The following is a 22,870-nucleotide window of genomic DNA, read 5'->3' as shown; positions in this document are numbered from 1 at the left end:
GCTGTATATATGTGTGGTTGTGTGTGTAACCTGAGATTACATGCTCAGCCTTGCTAATGGCTGGAACTGGGGGTATGCAGCTGCTCAGGCTTTCTCGAACAGAAACAATAGTTATTTGGAACATTATATGGCATGTATTTGACAAGTGATACTTAAGAATCTATAAGCAGCATGGGAAGCAGGAAACAATGCTAGCAACTATAAGTGTGTTTTAAAATTCTTTATTAGATTAGGCTTCAATGGCAACAGATACAAACAGTGAAGCAAGGACCTCATTTTAGTTGAAGAAGTGGTGAGAGGAAGGCAAGACAAGCTACTTATGAAAAGCTTAATTAAAAAATCCAAAACTTGCTCAAAAATGTATTAGAAATTGTAAGAGCAGTAAAAAATGGAGGACTTGGACTTGACTTAATGTCAAGATAAAATGTTAATCTTGTGCCTGCTTAACACCATTTCACCTTTCCTGTGAGAAGGTTTAAAGAGCAGTTGCCACAACTCTTCCCTGGGCCCTTTTTGTATTTGAGGTAGCAAGACAGAATCTGGTCAGTATCTCATTCATTCTTTATTTTCTGCCAGCATCAATCTTCTTCTAAAGGAACTTCGTAAGTTCCCACTTACAGTTTTTAATCAGCAATTTCTTTAGTTTGACTGTTGCAAAGGAAATGGTTGTACAGTTGAGATAGGTGGTGAAATCAAGCCACTGAGCTTAAATGCTTTGAACATAGAGAAAAGTCATTTCCCTGATATGCCTACATAATAGATGACTCCTTTATTTGAAGGAGAACCATGTGGTCCACTAAGAAGGGATAATATACTGAATGCTTGCCACACTGTAGGTAGAGAGGTAATGATAGCAAGTAGAGGTACTTAACTGTAAGTCAGAAATAAACTGAGACCAAATACAGTTTCAGACATAGTGGTACAGAGCAGAGACCTCAGCTTTCCAAGAACAGGGCATCTGAGCCTTTTCAGAGTGGCGGTACTGATTACGTCTGGATTGCTGGCATTGACAAAGGCAGTGACTGACAGGCTTGTTAGATCAAAATACTGACTGACTGAGAAGAGATACTATCTGTACTGTAGTGATCCTGGGCTCCAGAATAGGATTGCAGATTTATTTAAAAAAAAACAAAAACAAAAAACCAAACCACAACTGCAGTTTGAGGACAAGTTGTAATCTGTTTCTGTAGATAGGCTCTGGATCATAGTCTGTGAACACATGTGGTAAATCTATAGTGATAATTGTGGGTCTATAGGTAGTTCCAGGGGTTGCAATAGGGTATAGATTGGAGTGTTCAGGGCTGTGAAGAAATGAGGGAGAGACCATAGTGCTGTTTCTGTAGCTGAAGGATGGTACTTCAAGTCTGATTTCTAATCTGGAGTGTGTCAAGAAGGGTGCTGTGTTAAAGTAGTGGTAGTTGCTGCTGCTGCTTTCTCTTGCTCAGTTCTTCATTCCACTATGCTTGCTGGCTTAGGAGCAACACAACACTTCTTCCTTCCTAGGTGCCCTCTTTCAAGGGTCAGTGGGAAAACTTGGTCCTGTGCTGTAATATTTCTGTTGTTGTTGTTTTTTTGCTGTTGGATTTTTTGTTTGTTTGTTTTGGTGCTCCTGAGCCAACAATGAGATGACCGTCATTGTTTGAGAGTCTTAACCTTACGCATTTGGGAGCAAATCCTACAACATCCCAAGTCTGTGGATGCAGCGGAGCGTTAAGTTGCACAGAGGGAGCAACTGGCTAAGGGTGGAGAGGCTTCAGTGCAAGCTGACTTGTTTCCTAGGAGCTATTTGTAGAAAAGTGTAGAGGGTTGTTGAGATGGGCTCTAGAGACTGCCTGCCTTGTTTTCTGTCAACATGGCAGTTGATGCTAAAACAGGTTACCTAAACTATTTGTCAAAAGTTGCCTCTTCAGAAATGGGCTTTGCGTGCTGGGTGTTTAAAGGGGAAAACTTACTTTTCCAGAAGTTGAAAGTCTACATACTGTATCTTTTTTTGTGAAAGATCTGATATATCTTGGTAGAAATGACTAGAGTTGGTACAGACAGGACCTTTTAACTTTCAGTGCTTTGTTCACAAGATCCTAGATGGATATGAAGAAGAGATTTTTATAAAACACTGATCTAATTTTTAAATAGTTTGAGGATTATTAGAGATTTATTTCTTTTTTAGTGGATTTTTAATTCCCATCTCAAATATTTCAAAGATAATGGTGATCATTACATCACAGACCAAATATTTTCCACTGCTATGCAAGAGAGGGATGAGACAGCTAAAATTTCCCTAGTTAGTGGCTTTCAACCAAAGGCTGACATGAATGAAAAAAAAGGCAAGAAACTCCAAGATGAGTCATAGAAGTGGGTGTTTCCATAGAGTAAGCTTTCCATAACAGGTCCAGCAATCTATCACTAGCGACCAAAGAATAGTAAACCACAGCACGGGACTGGCAGAGAGCAGTCCTTCTAGATACACAACACTGCTTCCTAACCCAGATTGTACCTGGGCCGCTTTCTTTGTAAGGGCGACAAGAAGTGAGTATGTCAGCAGTAGTGACAGAAATTGTTCTTAGAATTAAATTTCTTCATTTATATTTTAAATAGTTTTTGAATTCAAGATTATTTAGATCTGACTATGATCAAACTATCTTCTTGTTAAAATAAGATCTTACTTTCAGGGAAGGACAAATGAAATTTATGATAAATTGCCTGTATAATGTTAAATGACAGAAAACTAGAGATAGGTATGTGGAACTGGGACAATGCAACAAAATGGTGAAATCAGTTTATATGCAGACAAGATATATTATTTTTCAGCTAAGAAAGAGGGAAAAAAATAGGAGCAAAACTTGTATAGTTGTCATTTAAAAAAAAAAAAAGGAAAGTTGGGGGGGGGGGGAGAATATCATAGTTTCTTTGAGTGAGTCCAGTTCATTTATTTTCCAGTTGGGAAGGAACATTACTTTGCCTGTAGTCTAAATTAAAATTTAAGTGTTTATAAAAGAATGTAAATTTGGTCCTCTAAAAATTGGTTTAAATGGTTTACTTCTGGAAAATCATTTGTTGAAATAAAACCAATGAAGAAGTTAACAATAAATTTGAAAACCTAAACAACTTCCTTTCTCTTCATCATACTTTAAAGGGTTTTTCCAGTCTTAAGAACCTTTGGCTGATCATTCTTATGAGATTTCCACTGGCAGAGGGGTTAGGATTATTTATTAGAGGTGGAAAAACAAGCATGATAAGTTTAACAAAAGCCAAAAACATTCTTGTGACGTTACGTTTAAAGAAATTATGACAACTTGGGAAAAAGAATGGAGATCTTTAAACTTGGACCAACAGAATCACACTGGTTTTTGTCCAGTGCCAAAGCAGTACAGTGTCATAAATTTGAAGAAAATGCGTGTTACCACAGGTATTGTAAAGTGTTCTTTAGTTGTAGTATTTTGTATGCTGGGGTGCAGTGTGTTGATAACCTGTTTTTTTAATCTTCTTTCATTATCATTTTTTATACCCTTTTAGTTTTGGCAAGGTACAAGTTTATATGTGAGACCTAATTAAAATCCATTCCAGATTAAGCTGATTAATACATCTATGTTGGCAAGTACTTGCGTTGTAAATATACTGCTATTGGTGCTATGTGAGAGAAAGTCACCTCAAATGAAAATAAAGAGTACTGTAATAATAATGATATCTAAGTATTTAGAGGGATACTCTTTGAATGCATAATATTAAAGAACAGCAAGTATCTAAATCTAACCTAATCTAAGTCTAACCTAAACCTAAGTATAATCAAACATTGGAATTTCCATTCAAATGCAAGAAAACTGTCTTTTTATTCCATGTTGCATAAAGGACTTAGAATATGGTTCTTCTTTATTAAAAAATAATGTTGGTTGACTCAAAACTTGGCCTTTTAGGGTTTTTTTATATATAAATTATTAGCATTTTCTTTAATTAGCTTGATTTCTTACGGAAACTAGGCTTTTGAGCAGCCTTCTCTACATGCATATGTGTTTGCGTTTGCGTGTATGTGCATCACAAAAAGAGCATGAACAAGTGAGAGTCATTACATTTGGCACTGTTTGGAGTAATTGTGAGACCGTTAATGGTTATCAGTCAAGCTAGCTACCTTTGCTATGTAATTCTCTTGCTTACTTAAGAATGACCCAGCTGTAGCTGAAAATCTTGCTGTTCATATTCATCAAAAGAAATTTTCAGACTGTTCTTCACATGATATGAGAACTAGGACTATATTTTAGAATATTGTATCTTTTTCTTCTAAACCTTTTTTTTTTCCACTGTACAGGTAACTAAGTAATTCCATCTTAGCCACTCTCTTGAACAGAATCTGAAAGATCTTTATCCCCAAAGCAAACAAAGCACACAAATAAATAAAATTTCAATCTAAGATACCTAAAATTGCTCATTTGTAAACAGACCTATTCTTTAAATACCTGCCTTTAGTAGGTAGGTACTTCCCAGTGTCACTGGGTTGAAGTTCATTGTATTCTGGATATATATCTACCATCTCCACCAGTATGTAGATTTAACACAGCCAAGTGAGATGTATAAGTAAAGAGCATAAATTAGAGTGCAGTTTTGTGGAATGTTACTGTTTGGCCTGTTTAAGGTAATTATATATTACTGTGTGAATGTTTTGCAGATTAATAATCTTTGTTTCACTTTGAGACAATTTTAGGTTTTGTTGTTGTTGTTAGGCCAATAGGGACCTGTCTTAGAGATCCTTTGACATTTTTATGGGTTTGATTATCAAATTTTATCACTAGATTCTAGACCTGTTGTTCTCTGAAATACTACCATAGGCAACAGAAAACCATCATTTAATGTAGGGAAAATAGTCAAGGAAGAAAGCTTTCTGAGATGAGTGAATTTCAGCATCTACCTAAAAATGAAAGGATATGAAAACTCAGAATGAGTATCAGTTTTTCATTTTGAAGATACTTCTAGTATGTAAGATTCTGGTTTTATGTTTATTATATTTGTTTTACATCACTAAATGAATATATTCACACATGTCAGCATTTCTATTATTTTTCTCTTGATTTCAGTATCTACTGAACTTTGTTCTGTGGAAAAATTTAAAGTTCTTTTTTTAGGAAGAAAATCAAATAAATAATAAAATGAACAATGTCAGAGATGCTGCTCTTCTAGTTACACTAGATGTAACTTTCCCCCCAAGTCCAATACTTATTTTTAGTCCCTAGATTTGGCATTCCTGTACATCAAGGAAGTTACACTGCTGTACATTAAGGGAGTATTTCTTCTATTGTTTGCTGTTTTGGTAGACCACAGTAATTAAATAAGAGCCACTGCAGTCTCTTGGGGAGATAGCAATCAGATTTTTAAAAAGCTTTTGAATACAAGTATATTTGATAATGTCCTGTATATAAATAATTCATGTACTTGGTTCAGTGCTTATGCTCTTTTGAGGAAAATTTTGTTGTCTTTTAATGCTTGCTTATAGCCTGACGGAGTGGAAGAGACGTGAGAGGAGATTAAAAAGGTGCATGAAAGAGATATAAATTTATTCTTAGTTACACTAGTGACCAACAGCCCTCCCAAAAAACATGAGTTATACTTTCAATTTCTTTTTTTTACTTCTTTTTTGGGTGCATGAGGAGCTTATTAGGAAAGCACATCTTTGAGCAATCTCTGTTCCAGTGCTAAAGTCATGCCTATTTTGTGTCACAAAAATTCTCAGAGGAATACTGGGAAAGATCTTTTCATGCAGCCACAGCTTATATCTACAACATTCATCAGAACACAAAGGTAACTGGCTATACTGTTAAAAACAAAGGTATATAGAAAACTGGTGTCAATACTAGGTCTTTCTTCTTTGATTGCTCTTTAAATCCAGGATCATGCTTCTCATGCTTCTTCTGTCAGCAAAGATGTAGTCTGAAGTCTCTGTAGTAGATGCAGCTTTAAAACCGTGCTCTTTCAGAAATTTGGCACCTTTTCATTTTTCTACCTTTCAGTCTTCTCTTTGTCTGTAGTTACATCTAAAAGATGTGACTTTAAGAAAAGCAAGATTTATCAAAATGAGAAAGTGGATTTAAAATAAATGGTTTCTTCAAGACTATTTGTCGTGGTTTAACCCCAGCCAGCAACTAAGTACCACGCAGCCACTCACTCACTTCCTCCCCACCCATTGGGATGGGGGAGAGAATCGGGGGAAAAAAACCCAACCCAAAAACTCGTGGGTTGAGATAAGAACAGTTTAATAGAACAGAAAGGAAGAAAATAATAATGGTAATAATAACAATAATAAAAGAATTGGAATATACAAAACAAGTGATGCACAATGCAATTGCTCACTACTCACCAACCAATGCCCAGTTAGTTCCTGAGTAGTGATCCCCCCCCAGGCCAACTCCCCCCAGTTTATATACTGGGCATGACATCACATGGTATGGGATATCCCTTTGGCCAGTTTGGGTCAGCTGTGCCAGCTGTGTCCCCTCCCAACCTCTTGTGCCCCTCCAGCCTTCTTGTCAGCTGGGCATGAGAAGCTGAAAAATCCTTGACTTGGTCTAAACACTACTTAGCAACAACTGAAAACATCAGTGTGTTATCAACATTCTTCTCATACTAAATCCAAAACACAGCACTATACCAGCTACCAGAAGGAAAATTAACTCTATCCCAGCTGAAACCGGGACACTATTATATCATTATTTTTTGTTATTCACACTGGATCCTGCATTCTCAAGTCTGCTGTTTTACAGAGAAGAGGAAAGTGGGACTTGCAGCTTTCTGAAAGTAGGCCTCTAGCTAATTACTTCGGTAATCAATTTTCTCCCATTACCCGCATTTATATCTAGGTCTTATTTTACCATTTTATCTAAAACATGCCCTGCTGTAGGTGCAGTTCCTTTTAAAAACTATTTTCCAAAGGCTCCATGACGTCAGTTTGTCCCTTCACAGGTCACTTGAAACTTCTAGTTTGTCAGACCTCTCAGTAGATTTCTTGAACAATTTTTCTTCTGGTATAAGACAAGAATTATGAATGTCTGTCCTGACTTTCGGACAAAATGCAGTAATAGCCATCCTTGATTTTGGAATTTTCAGTGCAGTGGGTATAGTAAACGGAGCACAAGATGATAGTCGTGTTTTGTGCATCTTGTTATTGTCCTTTACACGTCTAGCAGCTAGCTTGCTTGCAGTAAATTTAACTTGTCTTTTATCCTGGTTCTGATAGTAAATCCTTACTGAAAGAGGCTGAAATGGTTTGTGTTAAATTTGATGCATACTGAAACTCCACACAGTTGTTCCTGATATAGACAGGCTGTTCCTGCAGTAGAAGGCTGTAAAGACAGGTTTCTAGTAAAATTGGTGGATCACGCTTTTCTGTTTTATTATCTTTAAATATTACTGAGGTACTCCATTAATTCCAGCTGTAAGTTTACTGTGTGGGAAGTGTAATTTTTTTTGTACATAGAGTAACTGGGGGAGGGAAAGAGAGTTTAATTTGTTATTAAAGAGACAACATAATTATATGCTTTATTATGAACAATTTTTACACAGAAATGTGAATGACTAGGGACCTCTACTGACTTGTAAACAAAATCATTGCAGTTGAGTATTTCGCAGAATTTGTCAAAAGCTAATTTTTTTTTTTTTTTTTTTTTGAAGGAACTTCATGTTGGTGTTGTTTATGCCAGAACATAGTAAGCAAGGCAAATTAACTCCAGCCTTGTGTAAACTTTTAATTGGCCAACACAATGCAATTGAGTATGAATTCCAGGTGGCTTTGGAAATGAAAGAGAACTGAGCTCTCTGGCTGGAAGCTGAACGTGATGACGGCCTGGTCTATGGTAGGGAAGCTGAAAATGGAGAAGAGGCACTCCAGAGAAGACAGAAATGTGGAACAAGACGCTGGGGAATGCAGTGCTGAATCTGAGGAATGGACGAGCTCAGAAAGTGAACCTGAGCAACCATACTTCAGAAGCAGCTGTAGCAATACTCAGTGGAGAGAAAAGGAGGTTTCCACTAAACCACATCGGCCACTCTGTCGGTCCCCTTGTTTGGATCGCCCAAGTTTTTCACAGAGCAGTATCACGCAAGACTTGAAGCTAGACGAATGCAAAACAAATTTGGACAAGGAATACCAAGCTAAAATGGATTTTGCTTTAAAGCTTGGGTATGCAGGAGATCAGATCCAGGCTGTACTGAATAAATTGGGAGCAGATGCGCTCATCAATGATGTTCTGGCAGAGCTTGTGAGACTTGGCAACAAAAGTGAATCAGAGGGACAAAGCAGTGCCAGCAGTACCACCAGTACTCTGGTACCAAGAGGCCCTTGCCCAAAGGAAATAGCAAGCCCTGAATTATCACTTGAAGATGAAGTTGTGGATAACAGTGATAACTTGAGGCCAATTGTCATTGATGGAAGCAATGTGGCTATGAGGTGGGTCTCCCTGTCACAACATTTGAAAATAATAAATCACTAAAATATTTATAAGAAAAATCAGTATTGATGGCAAAGTAATTTTAAGTCACGTAGTATATTTTACACTGACAATACATCTCTTTTTATGGACTCTTTAGTCCAGGCTTTTAATTATGCTGTTACTCCTTTATATGTAATCTGTGTTCCAATTTCCTTCTCCCCCTTTTTCAAACTAAGTTCTCCCATCAAATCTTTTGTTCTAGCAATCTAGCTGTAGTGTGCTTTTGTTTGAATGGGTTTAATTTTTTTAAGTCCTTGAACAATGTTGAAAATTATTTTTCTTTAATGTCCAGAGGCAACCAAATAGGGGAGGAAGACTTGGTTCTTTCTAAAATGACATGCAGTGTATGCTGATGATGTGCAGTGGACTTCAGGTTATTTGAGCTCCTCCTGATCAAGCCTGCTTAGAATTCAAAGCAATTTATCTGTGTCAGTAGAGGGATATGCATGAGCTAAATGTGCTGACTTGCATGGCTATGGTGCTTGTCATTTCAGATGTGTGTACACAAGTGCACTTGGCTGCTTGGGTTAACAGTAACTCGAGAGATACCTGTCCCATGCCAATTTTGAGCATGTCTATATAATACACAATTCAGCTAGCCAATGATTTGTTTGTCATTGAGAAAGTATTATTTTCTATGAGGGAGTTCTTTAAACAGTCTGTTTAATCATCAGTGATACCAAGCTTTCTTCAGGTGGTGTTTGCACAATAGATTTCCTTTAGTATCTGCTTTCTGCTCTAAAAGAATTTGTGATCTGAATTATTTTTTTTCTATGTATTAAGAAAATTCAGATTTTTATAGGTGTATTGAGTACTCTGAGTTTTGAAATACATAAACCCCCCAAATCCTACAAGAATATTTTATATACTGGATTTTCCAGTGCCAAGTTGTGGTTACATCAATCCAAAAGATGTTTCTATAAAGCAACATCACCAATGTTGGATTTAACTTTTTTCTTTCCTTTTTTTTTTTCTGTGCTTGTTGAATTTGTAGTCTCTGTACTGCTTGAGTTACTGCTGAGCATAATGTGGCAGCAACTGGAGAAAAGTGTACGTGTACTCTTTACTGTTGCATAGCTTAGAACTGATGCTCTATTTATGTATAGAATCATAGAATATCTCAGGTTGGAAGGGACCCATAAGGATCATCGATTCCAACTCGTAACAAAATGCATATGCATCTGAAATGTACAAAAATCTAAAGAAAAAATGCTTTAGCAACATTGCAGCTTCTGTATTCATTATTTAAGTTGCAAGAATTTGGACCACGCTAGTGATCCGTAGGCCTTACTCATACAGATGGTACTAGATCTGTCTACCTTTGGTCTGTTTCAGTGTTACTTTATTTAACATTTTGAGCCAGGAAGAGCATGCATCTTGCTATGGTCCAGTAATCTGTGATGTTGTTCTATAATAATAATAATAACAACAACATTGAAGTAAAATTTTGAATGATAATCTATAGAATAATGCTGAAGACAATTTTAATAAGATGCAAATCTCTTAATTGTGCAGCATCTGCTCTACAGACTGAGAATATCTGAAAAGTGCAAGGGTTATACACTTCTCATGCTTAAAAATACTGCAATTATTGATAATGCAAATGGAGGCCTTGCCTTTATGGTAAAGTGTGTCTGTTGTAACTGAAAGGTGGCTTTATATGGAAAATGGAACCATTTCCATTTTCAGTATTGAAATTTTCTTGAAGTAAACAGTTTTGGGGGATGCTACACAGAACTAACAGCTTGGAACAGCATGGTGCAGCAGCTGGATGCCACTTTGTACAGTCAAATGCTGGCTGCTTCAAGTAGTGGGAGGAGTACCTAGCATTATATAGCACCACAAAGCCTCCTTAATTACAGCCAACTGTGTGGACTGCCAACACGCTTCAGGGCTGCTATAGCAGTTCTCTCCTGTGTCTTCTGCTCAGCACTGCTACCTAGGCCCCTTGTGTTTTTTTTCTAATAGGGAGCATCATTGGTGCGCATGGCCTCCCCTGCCCTTACAGTGTTCTGTAACCCTCCCTGACCTGGCCGCTCAACCACTTTTTTGTGGTGAGGATCTCGTTCCTCAATACGGCATCACTGATGTGATTCAGTTAGCACCTTTTGCAACAGATGGAACGATTTGAAGAAATTAATTAATTTTCTTCACAAATTAATATATAAGTCTCTTCAGAAATAATGACTGGTAGGTGCCAAACTAACTGGGCAGCATCACTCCTCCTATCACAACTGATGAAAAATTGCAGCTATGTTGAGAAAGGGGGAAAAAAGATTGAATTAATACATTTTGAAGAGTGTGCATCAAGGAGCATAGTGCTGGCTTACTAGTCTACCCTTTTCAGATGCAATTTTGGAAGTAGTTCACTTTGCTAGCCAAACTCTGCAAGTGTGTAACAAAGAGCGTTGTTGTTGTTTGGTGGGGTTTTGTGTTTGGTTTTGGGGTTGTTTTTGGTTTTTGTTTTTTTTTTTTTTAGTAAAAAGAGCAGATCAATTTTTTTTTCTCAAGTAGTTACAATATTAATGGAAAAGAACCAGAACCCTTAGTTTTTATTATTCAATTATGCGGTGTAGCAGTAATATATGCACTCTGTTTTTCAGACAAAGAAAATGTCAGCTTGAATCTAAATATGAAATTCAACCATAATGCAAAGATCTGTGTGTCTCTTACCTGTGTAACTACTAAGGATATTATAATTAAATAATAATTAAATGTCGTCATCTTCTCTTATATATGTGCTTATGTATTATTCAGGCATTCCTAAACTATTTCCTGAGAGGATTTAAAACCTGATTCTTTAGTTCAGTCTACATTTAGCAAACCAAGATAGGTGTACCCATGAGGTAGACTGAAAAAGATTCATAATTAAGATTCTCCTTAGTTTCTATCAAACCTTTGAAGAATTTCTTTTTTCCTTTGCAGAAACTTCTTACGCCATTCTAAAAATTAAATCCCTTTATCTGAATAGTGTGCTGTTTTAGAGACTCCTGTGTGTTTCAGAAAAACAAATTGGGGGGGTGTGGGGTGTGCTTAAACAACTTTGAGAGAGTTATTTCTTTCCCTTAAAGAGAAAAAGTCCTAGTAAAAAATGCAGAACACTTAATATTAATGTACTTTTTTAATCTAGATGTTTAAAAGCACCTATCACCCATGACAGCCAGCATTGTTAGTTCATTCCTTTTTTGTTATTGATAACTTTTTATGGTACTATTTAAGGTAAGCTCAATTTGTGGGGAAAGTGATATTTTTCATTAGCTCAGCTAATAAAAAGCAGAAAAACTTCATGCTTATTTGTCTTTGCTTTTGGGATAGTGAAATTTCACCATTTCTAGAGTTTTAAGTAGCAGTGTTGCTGTAATCTGATGGCTGGATAGCTCTGGACAATTGTCTTTTTTCCAGTTATGTAAGCTGGTCTAATAAAAAGGTTTACCTATCTTTACAGACTTTGTTTCCCTTGTATCCTTAGACCATGGTAGCTTTAGAAGAAAAAAAACAAACCCCAAACCAAACACACCGTAACAACAAAAAACAAAACCAAATGTAACTTTTGTCCTTGCTGTTTCTAAAACTTTTGCATGTCCTTCAGCCATGGGAATAAAGAAGGATTTTCCTGTCGGGGAATTCAGCTAGCTGTTGATTGGTTTCTGGAAAAAGGACATAAAGATATCACTGTGTTTGTACCTGCATGGAGAAAAGAACAGTCCCGACCTGATGCACCAATTACAGGTAACAGATCAAGATTTTCTTTGACCCCTTGGTTAAAAAGAAGAAAAAAGAATTGCATTAAAACACAACCATGTTATCTTTCTGATGGGTACTACGTACTGGGCTGTGGATGTGGTGTTGCACGATGATGTTGCACTCAACTGTTCATTTGGAAACGCAATGATTTCACTGGTGAGGAAACAAACATTTAAGTATCTGCACCTGTAAACAATGCTGGTTTTTTGTAACATTACTGGATCATTGCAACACTTTTGAGAAGTAGTAGTCATAATTTTCCCATTAGCAATCATTGTTAAGCATAGAGGACCTGATTCTTAGTTGCTGGGTGAGTATAAAATAAGTATTATCAGGCCAGGGACTCATTTAGTAGGATTATCTTGAACACTGAAGAGGCAGCATGTGCTTTGACCCATAGAAGGTGCTTATGTTTTACTCCAGGCTAACAGGAAGGATATTGCAATACAGTAACAACTGAGTTCTTCACATGTTCAGGAAGATTGAGTAAAGGTATACAGTTGTTTACAGAGGAGTAGAGTGGTTGTGAAGCTTAAATATTGAATATTTACCCAGTGCTTTGAAACCTCAGAAATCAAATGGCACTCTGCATCTAGGTATTTTTTTATGATAAGGGGGACCGTATATGAACATAATTACAAAATACTTTGTCAGATAAGAGGGCAAGAAGTTTCATATTTCAAAGGCTGCATTTCTTTCTTTTAAAACTTTTTAAAAGCTGCTTAACTAAAATTATTTTACAGATCAAGAAATCTTACGGAAATTGGAGAAAGAGAAAATTCTTGTTTTCACCCCATCTCGAAGAGTTCAGGGAAGAAGAGTAGTTTGCTATGATGATCGATTCATAGTAAAACTTGCTTTCGACTCAGATGGCATCATTGTATCAAATGACAACTATCGGGATCTTCAAAATGAAAAACCAGAATGGAAGAAGTTCATAGAGGAGCGGCTGCTAATGTATTCTTTTGTGAATGACAAGTATGTTTTTTTCTTCAAAAGTAAGGGAATTTGGTAATTCAGAATCCTCAGTAAAAACTGAAATTCACATTTAATTTCTTTCCCCTTAGATTTATGCCTCCTGATGATCCTTTAGGACGCCATGGTCCAAGCCTTGAAAATTTCTTAAGGAAAAGGCCAGTTATTCCTGAACATAAGAAACAACCGTGTCCTTATGGTAAGTGCCTAAGTCAGATTGATTTGTTGTCTTCAAAGGTAGGTGAAGCAAGCAATTAATTAACATCTTGTCATTACTGAAAAAAAAAAAGTGTCATTTTTTGTGTTGCCAGCCAAGCACTACATCCATTTTTATACCCTTCATACACATATTAATAGACACAATGTAGCAGAAAATTAAGGATTACCAGATATGTGGATAACACAGCTTTTTGCTATTTTCTTCTGGTTTTTATTCAAGGAAGGAGATTCATAACTATACAAACTGTGTTAGACCAGTTTTGTTTTATATAGCATTGAGTATGTTTGTTGTCAGTATTGAAATCATGAGCCAGTAGGAAGAAAAGTGATGTGTCTTGCCCTTGGTGCAGTGATATAAGTGGATACAGGTCACAGAGTCTATGACTGCCTGTATATACAATATATATGAGTATTCCTCAGGGGGTTAATCTAGAAATATTACTATCGAGAAGTGGTGGAAGATATAAAGAAAAAAGATAGCAGCTAGTGGTATTGATTAGTTTTTGCTTTATTTAACCTGAAAACACTTTTCTTCCAGGTAAAAAGTGCACCTATGGGCACAAATGTAAATATTACCACCCAGAACGGGCAAACCAGCCTCAAAGGTCAGTAGCGGATGAGCTTCGAATAAGTGCCAAATTATCTGCTGTGAAAACTATGAGTGAGGGAGCCTTGGCCAAATGTGGCACAGGGTCATCCAGCTCCAAAGGAGAAATCAGTTCTGAAGTGAAACGCATTGCCCCAAAACGTCAGTCAGATCCAAGCATTAGATCAGTAGCTGTGGAGCCTGAGGAAAAGTTATCAGTAGCCCGGAAGTCTGAGGCCAGCTCTGTCCCGTCTCTGGTTTCTGCATTAAGTGTACCAACGCTCCCTCCACCAAAAAGCCATGCAGCTGGTGCATTAAATACTCGTTCTGCAAGCAGTCCGGTGCCAGGTTCCTCACAGTTCATGCATCAGAAATCCTCACTGGAACATATGTCCAGTGTGCAATATCCTCCTATACTAGTCACCAATAGCCATGGCACCTCAGTTAGCTATACTGACCAGTATCCCAAATATGAATCATTGGGGGACCATGGCTATTACTCCTTACTCAGTGATTTCTCCAACTTGAGCATAAGTAGTATCCGTAACACAGATTATTACGGGGCTGATATGGACCAGGGGATGTATTCTAGAAACTCAAGCCCCTGTCCTGACAATTGCTTAAGCCATACAAGTAATGATTCTTATTCCTCTTACAATGACTTGTATCTGGGTGTAGCAGATGCCAGTCCAGAAGACAATGTGAAGATCCACAGACTGCCATCGCAAAATCGACTTCAGCCTTTTTCCCATGGTTACCATGAAGCCTTAAATAGAGTTCAGAGTTATGGAACTGAAGAGCCTAAGCAATCCCTTCGCAAACAGTCAGTTTCCCACTTAGGCCTACATGCCCAGCATCCAGTTGTTGGAGCACGGTCCAGTTGTCCAGGCGAATACTCTGTGCCTCAAAATGTTCATCCATCAACTGCACAACCAAGCCGTGCCTTGGTCATGACGCGAATGGACAGTGTTTCTGACTCACGGCTTTATGAAAGTAACCCTACAAGGCAGAGAAGACCACCTCTCTGTCGAGAGCAGCATGCTAGTTGGGATCCATTACCATGTGCATCAGACTCTTACACTTACCACTCGTATCCACTGAGTAACAACCTCATGCAGCCATGTTATGAACCTGTAATGGTAAGAAGTATGCCTGAGAAGATGGAGCAACTCTGGAGAAATCCCTGGATTGGGATATGTGGTGAGCCACGGGAACCTCATATCATCCCAGAACATCAGTATCAAACATACAAGAACCTCTGCAATATTTTCCCTCCAAGCATTGTCCTTTCTGTGATGGAAAAGAATCCCCACATGACAGATGCACAACAGTTGGCAGCTATGATTGTTGCCAAATTAAGAACAGGGCGTTAAAGCATTACAGCTTCTTTTGGATAAATGAAACTATACAGCCTATAGGACCTGGAGGAAAACTTAAATGATGAAGGAAGGGGCCAATCTATTGTAAATATTTTCTACTAAGATAGTATAAAATTCTGTACACAGTAGCAATCATACATATGCTGAGGCACTATATAAGAGTTGATTGTATTGTAAATTTTAAGATTTTAAATATAGGGATTTTTTAATAGTATTTTATAGGAAATGCATACCTTGCTGCATGGATAGCTCATTAAGAACTACAATGTCACGTTCAGTGTCTCAAAGCTGTTACTACAAAATTACTGTTAGCAATTATATTGCATGTATTAGTGTACACTTTCAATTTGCTTATAAATATCTAATCGGCCTTTAAAAGTATGCTCTATACACGCCCAGATGACTTTTAGGGTTTCAGCTTTGTCATTTGACACTGCTTACTGGCATATTAAATATTGACGAAAAAGTAAACTTGACAAAAGTTAAAGCACTCAATTTGTAAAAGAAAAAACTGATTTCAGCTTTTGAATGTCAATATTGTTGTTGGTACTTAAATTTCAAAACTGTTCCCCAATAGGTTGAGTATCTATTTTATTGTCCAAGTATCTATTATATTGTCCAATACATTGGCTCAATCCAACAGAAGCCAAATACTTTATTAAATTAGGACCAAAACATTAAGGAGTGTGAAGGTGTGAGTGCCATTCAATAAACTAAAAGAAGTTTAACTGTAGCTTCTCTCTTCAGAATTGCCCCTCAACTGTGCAGTAAGCACAGATGACCCAGTCAGCCCAGATGACTAGACAAGCTGACTGTAAATTGTCAGTTTTATGTAAATTGGATTACTCAACCTGAAGCAGTGGAAACTGGGCATTAACATGGAAGCTCATCAATAACTACAGCCCTTCCTCTGGGGCAAGGATGGTGTTTAAGTGAGGCTAACAGTCAGAATGGCTGTACAAGATCAACTTGAGAAGGGGGGGGGGAATGCCTCTTGAAAAGAGATGCTACAGTTTGGGTTTGTGGCAAAGCTGGCCTGGTTGGTTTTGCTCTTCAGATCCACGCAAAGGTGTGCATTTGCCTCATGAAGGCTTTTAGAGTTCCTGTTTCAACAGGTGAGATAATTTTGTGTGGCATTGTTTGCGCAACTGGTATCTTGCTCAGGGTGGGAACCTTTGTAGCTAAATGTCTCCAAAAGAGGCGTTTATTGTTTTTTAAGCTGCACTGACTGGACGCCCTTTTTTGAATCCATTGTATATTTCAGCATTTCAAACCATTACTAACTCGATATGTCTCGAGCTAGGACTTGTTGACTTCTACTGTAGTTTTTTTCATGAAAGTTGAGAAGGCCTGGTTTATGGCCTTTTGTTTCTTCATGAGAAGGTGTGACACTGCCTAAATGTTTCTTACTGTGAAACACACGGAACGTGAGGCTGCAGTCAGGGTTGTTTCTGGTGTTTTGATAATGGCTTGCATGCTGCTTTCTAGTTATCTGTTTGTCTGAGGAACAAAGTTATATAATTTCCTCCACTTGTGTTACTGTAATGGTTGGTTTGATTCAAAATATCTTGTGGGCTCTCTATCATGTGTAAAATATGTTCCTGTCATATATTAAAAAGAACCCCAAACCAATAACAAACTACAATTACAGGTGCAACTACAGTTAATTTACTGATATTTGATAACCGTATCATTTCACACAGGATGAATATTCTTGTGTTGGTACAGGTAACGTATATAATGACCATGTCATTATGTATTTAAAATGAGTTAACTTGAAGGTAATTCTGTATTTACACTTGGTGTTTGAAAATAACTTAAGTTTTAATTAGTTGGTTATCATCTCTGTTAATGGGAAAAAAATAAAACTTCAGATATTTTTAATAGTTGGGGAAAACAGATTTAACTCTTGACCAGTTTTCAAAAACATTTCTTACTAACCAGCATTTTATATTTTTAATTTGCGATTAATTCTTATTCTCTTCTCTTGCATGGTATAAGCAGCTGAGAGCAATGCCTCAAATAACCAGAAATGACCTTTTGTTTGTTGATACAAATTGTATCTCTTTTTCTTGATTGTATAAAAACTGTGTATAAAAAAAAAATAATCTCTAGATTAACTTCAGTATTACATTTTCACCACAATGTTTGTGACACCATGTGTCACAGGGAAGTAGCCCATGAGTAATTATGGATCTTTTTTATTTAAAATGGGCACTTGTAGTTTATAGACAAACAAGGACAACTTTTCAGAACCAGTTTATTATGTGCACAGATACTGTGTGTACACCTCAAAGCATTACATAGTTATCTTTAGTCTATTTATTAAGCAGATACATTCTTGCACTAAACTTTATGTAAAAATGTTGCTGTTAACTCATCTGCATGTGTTTAAAATGTAACAATATAATTGCTATAGACCCTGCTTTATTCCTAACGGATTAATTTATAAATTATTTAGGTATAAAATGAAGTTTATTGTGCACTCATGTTTCCACCTTGCACGGAATTAAATATTCGTATGTAGAAAAATGTTCCCTTTTTCTCCAATTATAAAGATAAGCTATTTTAAGAGAGGTTTAGTAGGTGTTTTTGATGTTTTCTAACATGGAAAACTGAGCAGAAATTTCTGTATGAAGTGCGAGGTGGTTTATGGAGATAGTCATTTTTGTAGGATTTGTCTAGTCATTTTAATTTTCACTAACTTTTGTCTTGCTGATAAGAGTAATTCCTTTTTCAACAATGGGAATGCTATGCCAATACAAACCCAGCATACTATTTCCCTAAGGCACTTTGAAGGCAAATTGTCTTTTTCTAAGAAGCTATTAGCATCTATCATGCATAGAGTTACAGAATGGGCAGTGTGGCCTTGTGGAAATAATTTGCAAATTTTGTGCTTGATTAGCCCTCCTTAGAGGTAACAAAACTTTTGTATGTGATGTAGTCTTTCCTAATCAACTACTATAAGTGATAATTCAGTCATCCACATCTGTTTTCAGATATGTTTACAAGCCAATTCAAAACACTGACACATTCATTAATCTTCAGCGCATAAGCTTAGATTTCTTCTTACATGGAAGAGTTGATCTTACTAACACCTGATCATAACTGTCTATATTGTAAATATAAGACTTTGTATAAATGCTCTTTTTGAGAGCATGGTATTTAAATGTTTTTAAAACTGTAAGAGAACAGTTCTAGAAACTATATTTTAATAAAATCCATGAAATTACAATTTTAGATGAGAGGAAAAAAAAAAAGTGGGAAGGTAAAATCCTGGCCTACTGCAATCAGCAAGAGCTAAGCAGTAGACTTCAGTGCTTTGCTGGGGCTAGAGTGTTTTCTGGGAGTTCTGATTTACTGATCTTTCATCTTTAGCTATATTACTTTCACATAATTTGTCACTTAAAAGTGTATAACCTTAAATTCATGAATCAAAAATCGAATGCTTTATGGGATGTCAGTCCAGTTTAAGTTATTTAATGGGGTTTTTTGTAAGAATTACATGTCAGTAATATATATTAAATTGTACATATAGATGATTTCACTACTGTTAGTCCTGTTGTTGTTGTATTGAGCTGCAGTAGTTGGCTTTATTCATTTGTAGAATTAAACATTATTGTTTGTTGTAAAATTTTATAAATCTCTTTGGGTTTTTTTGGTTGACCCAAATATAATGTAAGTCTTAATGACAAAATGAGTGAAAATGGATGTTAAACCAGTATGTGGTATTCGTAAATCTCTGTAGTAATAAGTGTGCACTGCTCTAGTTGCTGCCGCATGTAATTCATTCACTAGCATGAGTCTGTTTAGCTTTTGTAAAAATACTTTAATTGTAAACTTAAAAATGGAAGGTGTGGGTATGGTTGCTCAGAACAAGCAGAAGGATCCTCATTAAAAAAAAACAAACAAAACCGAAACATCTATCTGGGCGAGTTCTCCCCTACGTACTTTTAATGCCAGTTTGCCTCAGATTGTGAATTTTGGCATTTTGAAATTCTTAATGATAAAAGTCAGAACACACCAAGAATCTGTCCAAATAATTCAGTTAAAAAATACTTGGTGACATGCATGTATACCTGTGTTGTATACCAAACCACAAACAGGAACATTTCAAGGGACATATTTAGACTATAGCAATTCTTAAAACTCCATGCTAAAGAGAAGGACCATGCATCATTTCTGTGAGACTTTGCTCCACAGAGTTGAGATATTACTTTATCTTGACTAGCCAAAAGTTTACCTGAAGCATTAGTACCAGAGGACTCACAACAGTCAGATCATTAGATCTGTCACTATTATTTCCATGGAGAGTGTTCAGCTTTAATATTCCTCTTACGTACCCATAGCTTGTCTGTGTGACACAGCCCTTATTAACTGTATTTCTTGCAGTATTTCAACTGGAAAAATACAAGTGCACCGTCACTTCAATTCTTCTCATGCCAGTGTTTGGTTAGCCTTTGAAGAGCCATTAGACAATACTGATGATTTTTACTGTGGTATTTAAAGTTTGTAAATGTATTAGAAGACTTGAGAGAAGAATCTAAAAGAAATATAGGCTATTACCTGTTCCCCCCCGCTCTGTGTAAAAGGTTTGCACAATTATTTAATAATATGAAACATGTTATACTTTATATATATATATATATATAAATTTGCTTATTTAATAAAACTGAGAGCCATTGGATTATTTGTATCTAGCTTTTTATTTTGTAACCCTCTTTAGATGAGAGCCCCCAAAAGCTGTTTTGTCCAAAACAAGTGTTGTAGTCCAAATTATTTTTCAGTATTTTTAGTTGACTTACTGAAAAATACCCAGATTCTGAAATCATAACATAATGCTCAAATGTTCCATCTGTGCTTAAATCTGTGAAGGAATAGGACAAGAATTTTACATTTCTTTAAAAAGCAGAGAAGAAAGTACTACTTAGGTCCCACTGTCTTGTCAGAATAACATCCCTTGTCCATCTCTGTATTACACAGATTTAAAGATCATCTCAGTCTGAAGTTGCCTGAACTTCTCACTATTACCATGTTTGTTCTCACAATGGCCAGGAACCAGGGGATTCAAAAGACACCACACAACCAATCAAAACCAATAAAATACATGTATTACAAAGTTGCTTTTTCCTAATCCCAGGCCCTTTATGCTTAATTTACATCCTCAAGTATATCACTCCTGAAAACAAGTAGTAATTAGATTTCATGGGATATTCGTACTGTTCCAGTTTTTGCCCCAAAACTGTGACCCCTGGGTCGTGCTGAAGTCCTTGTCAGAGTATCTGCCTTTGGGAATGAGAGAACAGCATACTGAAGACTTGAATAGCCAGCAACAAATTATCCTAATAAGGTTCCACTACTCTGTCCAATTACTTACATTGGAAAGAAATTCAAAAGGTGGAAAAAGCCAGGAAAAAGGGCTCACAGGCCACAAAAACAGTGGACCCAGGCCTTAACTTCCTCAGCAATTCCTCTCTGCATGATTTATTCCATATATATTTATTCCATATAGTCCCAGCTTCTATCTCCAATCCTTTCTATAGCTTCCCTTTAGAGATGGGTTTTTTTGGACAGTGAAAATCTGTCTGGAGAGATTCATTTACAGGGAGAAAGCAGTCTCAAGAAGGCCTGCCCAATGCAAAGGAAAAATCAGGTAATCTAGAAATACAGCACATTGCCCTTCCTATCCCCACTCAGAATGTGCTTCTAGCAAAGAAAGTAATTAGCATGTTGAAAACACATTTTACCAAGTAAACTTTTACCAAAGGGGAAAAAAATTACATGTAGCACAGTATTTTGCTAGTATTGCCCTTTCCTTTTTAAACTGTTATGTTTGCATAACTCAGAAGTACCCAATACAGTAACTGTTTTCTTACTTGCTCTTCAAGTCATTTGAACTGGCTGGATTTAAAGGTTAAGATTATCTATGCATTTATTTTGTATTATTCATAGTAACATTGTCATTTTGCAGGTACTTGGGAAAGTAGCTACAAAATTGTTCCTGTGAATTAATCAGATCAAAAAACCACAAAGTTTCATAATCCTGAACAAGGTGATACATAATTGTCTAGGTTTTACACTTCTGTTTTTTAATAGAAGCCCTTTCTTCACTTTTTAAAACCCAAAACATTTGTTTCTTTTCTCCAGCCATTCTTCCCCCCCCCCTTTGTTTCAAGCCTGCTTCCCCCCCTACCCCCCCAGTAACACTTAGTTTAAATTTCATGCCATTAGTATGGCTTCTCCTCAAATCTTGGTATTCTTTTTTTTAAAGCATCTGGCAGTTTTGTGCTTTTCTACGAGTCAGCCACAGCGCTGGATTTAACTATTTATTTGACTCTGCAATTAGATCAAGGACCAGGTTTTTATTCCATAATTCACTAGGTGGGGTAATGGCGGATGCACAGGGCAGTAACTACTACAGCTGATGAAGAAACTACAGTAGCACATTATTTTACCAAGTAAATCTTCACCAAAGCAGAAAAAGGTTACATGCAGCACAGTATTTACCAGCATCACACCTTCCTTTTTGAACTGTTGTGCTTGGTTGCACTGACAGACCTCTGAAGTACCAAATACAATACTTAATTTAATTTCATATTCTACCAAATACAGTAATAAAAGAATAAATCCTCTTCACTAAAAATTGCCTAAATAAGCTTGAGGAACTGCTGGGTAAAAGGAGATATTTCTCAAAATACTAGAAAGGGGAAGGACTTACATGGAAAAATCTCTCCTAAAAGAGAAGTTTGTTTTCTTTTGCACTAGCACTACTTGTTTTTAGAGAAGGAAATGTACAACATGTTTTAAATAACTTTTGCCTGTCTGGTAAAGAGCAACTGCAGTAGAACAGGATGACAAAAAATTAGAACAAAGAAATATTACTTACATTATGGACCTTTAGCTAAGCCTTTACTTGAGAGCCAGCCCAAAGCATCCATGAAGTTGCTGTTCTAAACTTGCAATTCAATCCTATCCACTGTACTGCTAAAGTTGTATGTCCCTTTTTGTATCTCTTTCTACAGAACATTAGCACATAATGTCAGCAGTAGCTCTAAAGAACTAAAAAGATTCCATCACAATGCTGCACTGACTCGTTCCTGTTTCTGTTTGGTTTGTAAATACTGCAAATTAACCAGACTGACTCAGAGGAAAGCTCTGTCTTACCCACTAGCAGATACACTCCAACAAATTCTTACTGAGGAGTCCCACAACGAATATATGCTTGAACTCCTGACAGGTAACTGCAGAAGCCTCTAAGTTCCAAGAACCTTTAATACAGGTAAAGAAAACTGAATTTACAAAAAAATAAGTGGAGGTCCTTTTTCTCAACAACTTTCCAACAAGGTACTCAAGTCCATTACTGCAGTAATCACACTAGGTCTCAGCAAAGACCACAGCATTAGTTATCAACCTCAGCAAAATAACAAATAGAAATAACATCAAGAAGAAAACTAATTAAAAAGAGATAGTAGAGGCCTCAAAACTATCACTTGAAAAAA

At 36.6% G+C, this 22,870-nt stretch overlaps 1 protein-coding gene across 6 annotated transcripts in view; it reads left to right on the top strand.

Annotated features, from left to right (window-relative positions):
- ZC3H12B (zinc finger CCCH-type containing 12B) overlaps nt 1-20,058 on the top strand; it is a 35,099-nt gene extending 15,041 nt beyond the window's left edge. For 4 of the 6 annotated variants that reach the window (XM_069811665.1, XM_069811666.1, XM_069811668.1 and 1 more), the window contains 5 exons: nt 7,651-8,425; nt 12,058-12,197; nt 12,956-13,190; nt 13,280-13,386; nt 13,945-20,058. In XM_069811665.1, the coding sequence (XP_069667766.1) occupies nt 7,815-8,425; nt 12,058-12,197; nt 12,956-13,190; nt 13,280-13,386; nt 13,945-15,365 (2,514 nt within the window). In that variant the 5' untranslated portion in view covers nt 7,651-7,814 and the 3' untranslated portion in view covers nt 15,366-20,058. Of the gene's footprint in view, nt 1-5,235; nt 5,785-6,974; nt 8,426-12,057; nt 12,198-12,955; nt 13,191-13,279; nt 13,387-13,944 lie in introns of those variants that run through there. The other 2 variants (XM_069811669.1, XM_009914668.2) reach the window with 2 other exon arrangements.
- Nucleotides 20,059-22,870: the final 2,812 nt, after the last annotated feature.

The sequence above is a fragment of the Haliaeetus albicilla genome, chromosome 23 (assembly GCF_947461875.1).
Source record: "Haliaeetus albicilla chromosome 23, bHalAlb1.1, whole genome shotgun sequence".
In the NCBI taxonomy this organism is placed as follows: Eukaryota; Metazoa; Chordata; class Aves; order Accipitriformes; family Accipitridae; genus Haliaeetus; species Haliaeetus albicilla.
Note: the sequence above shows the minus strand (reverse complement) of the source record. Positions and strands in the feature narration are given on the sequence as shown.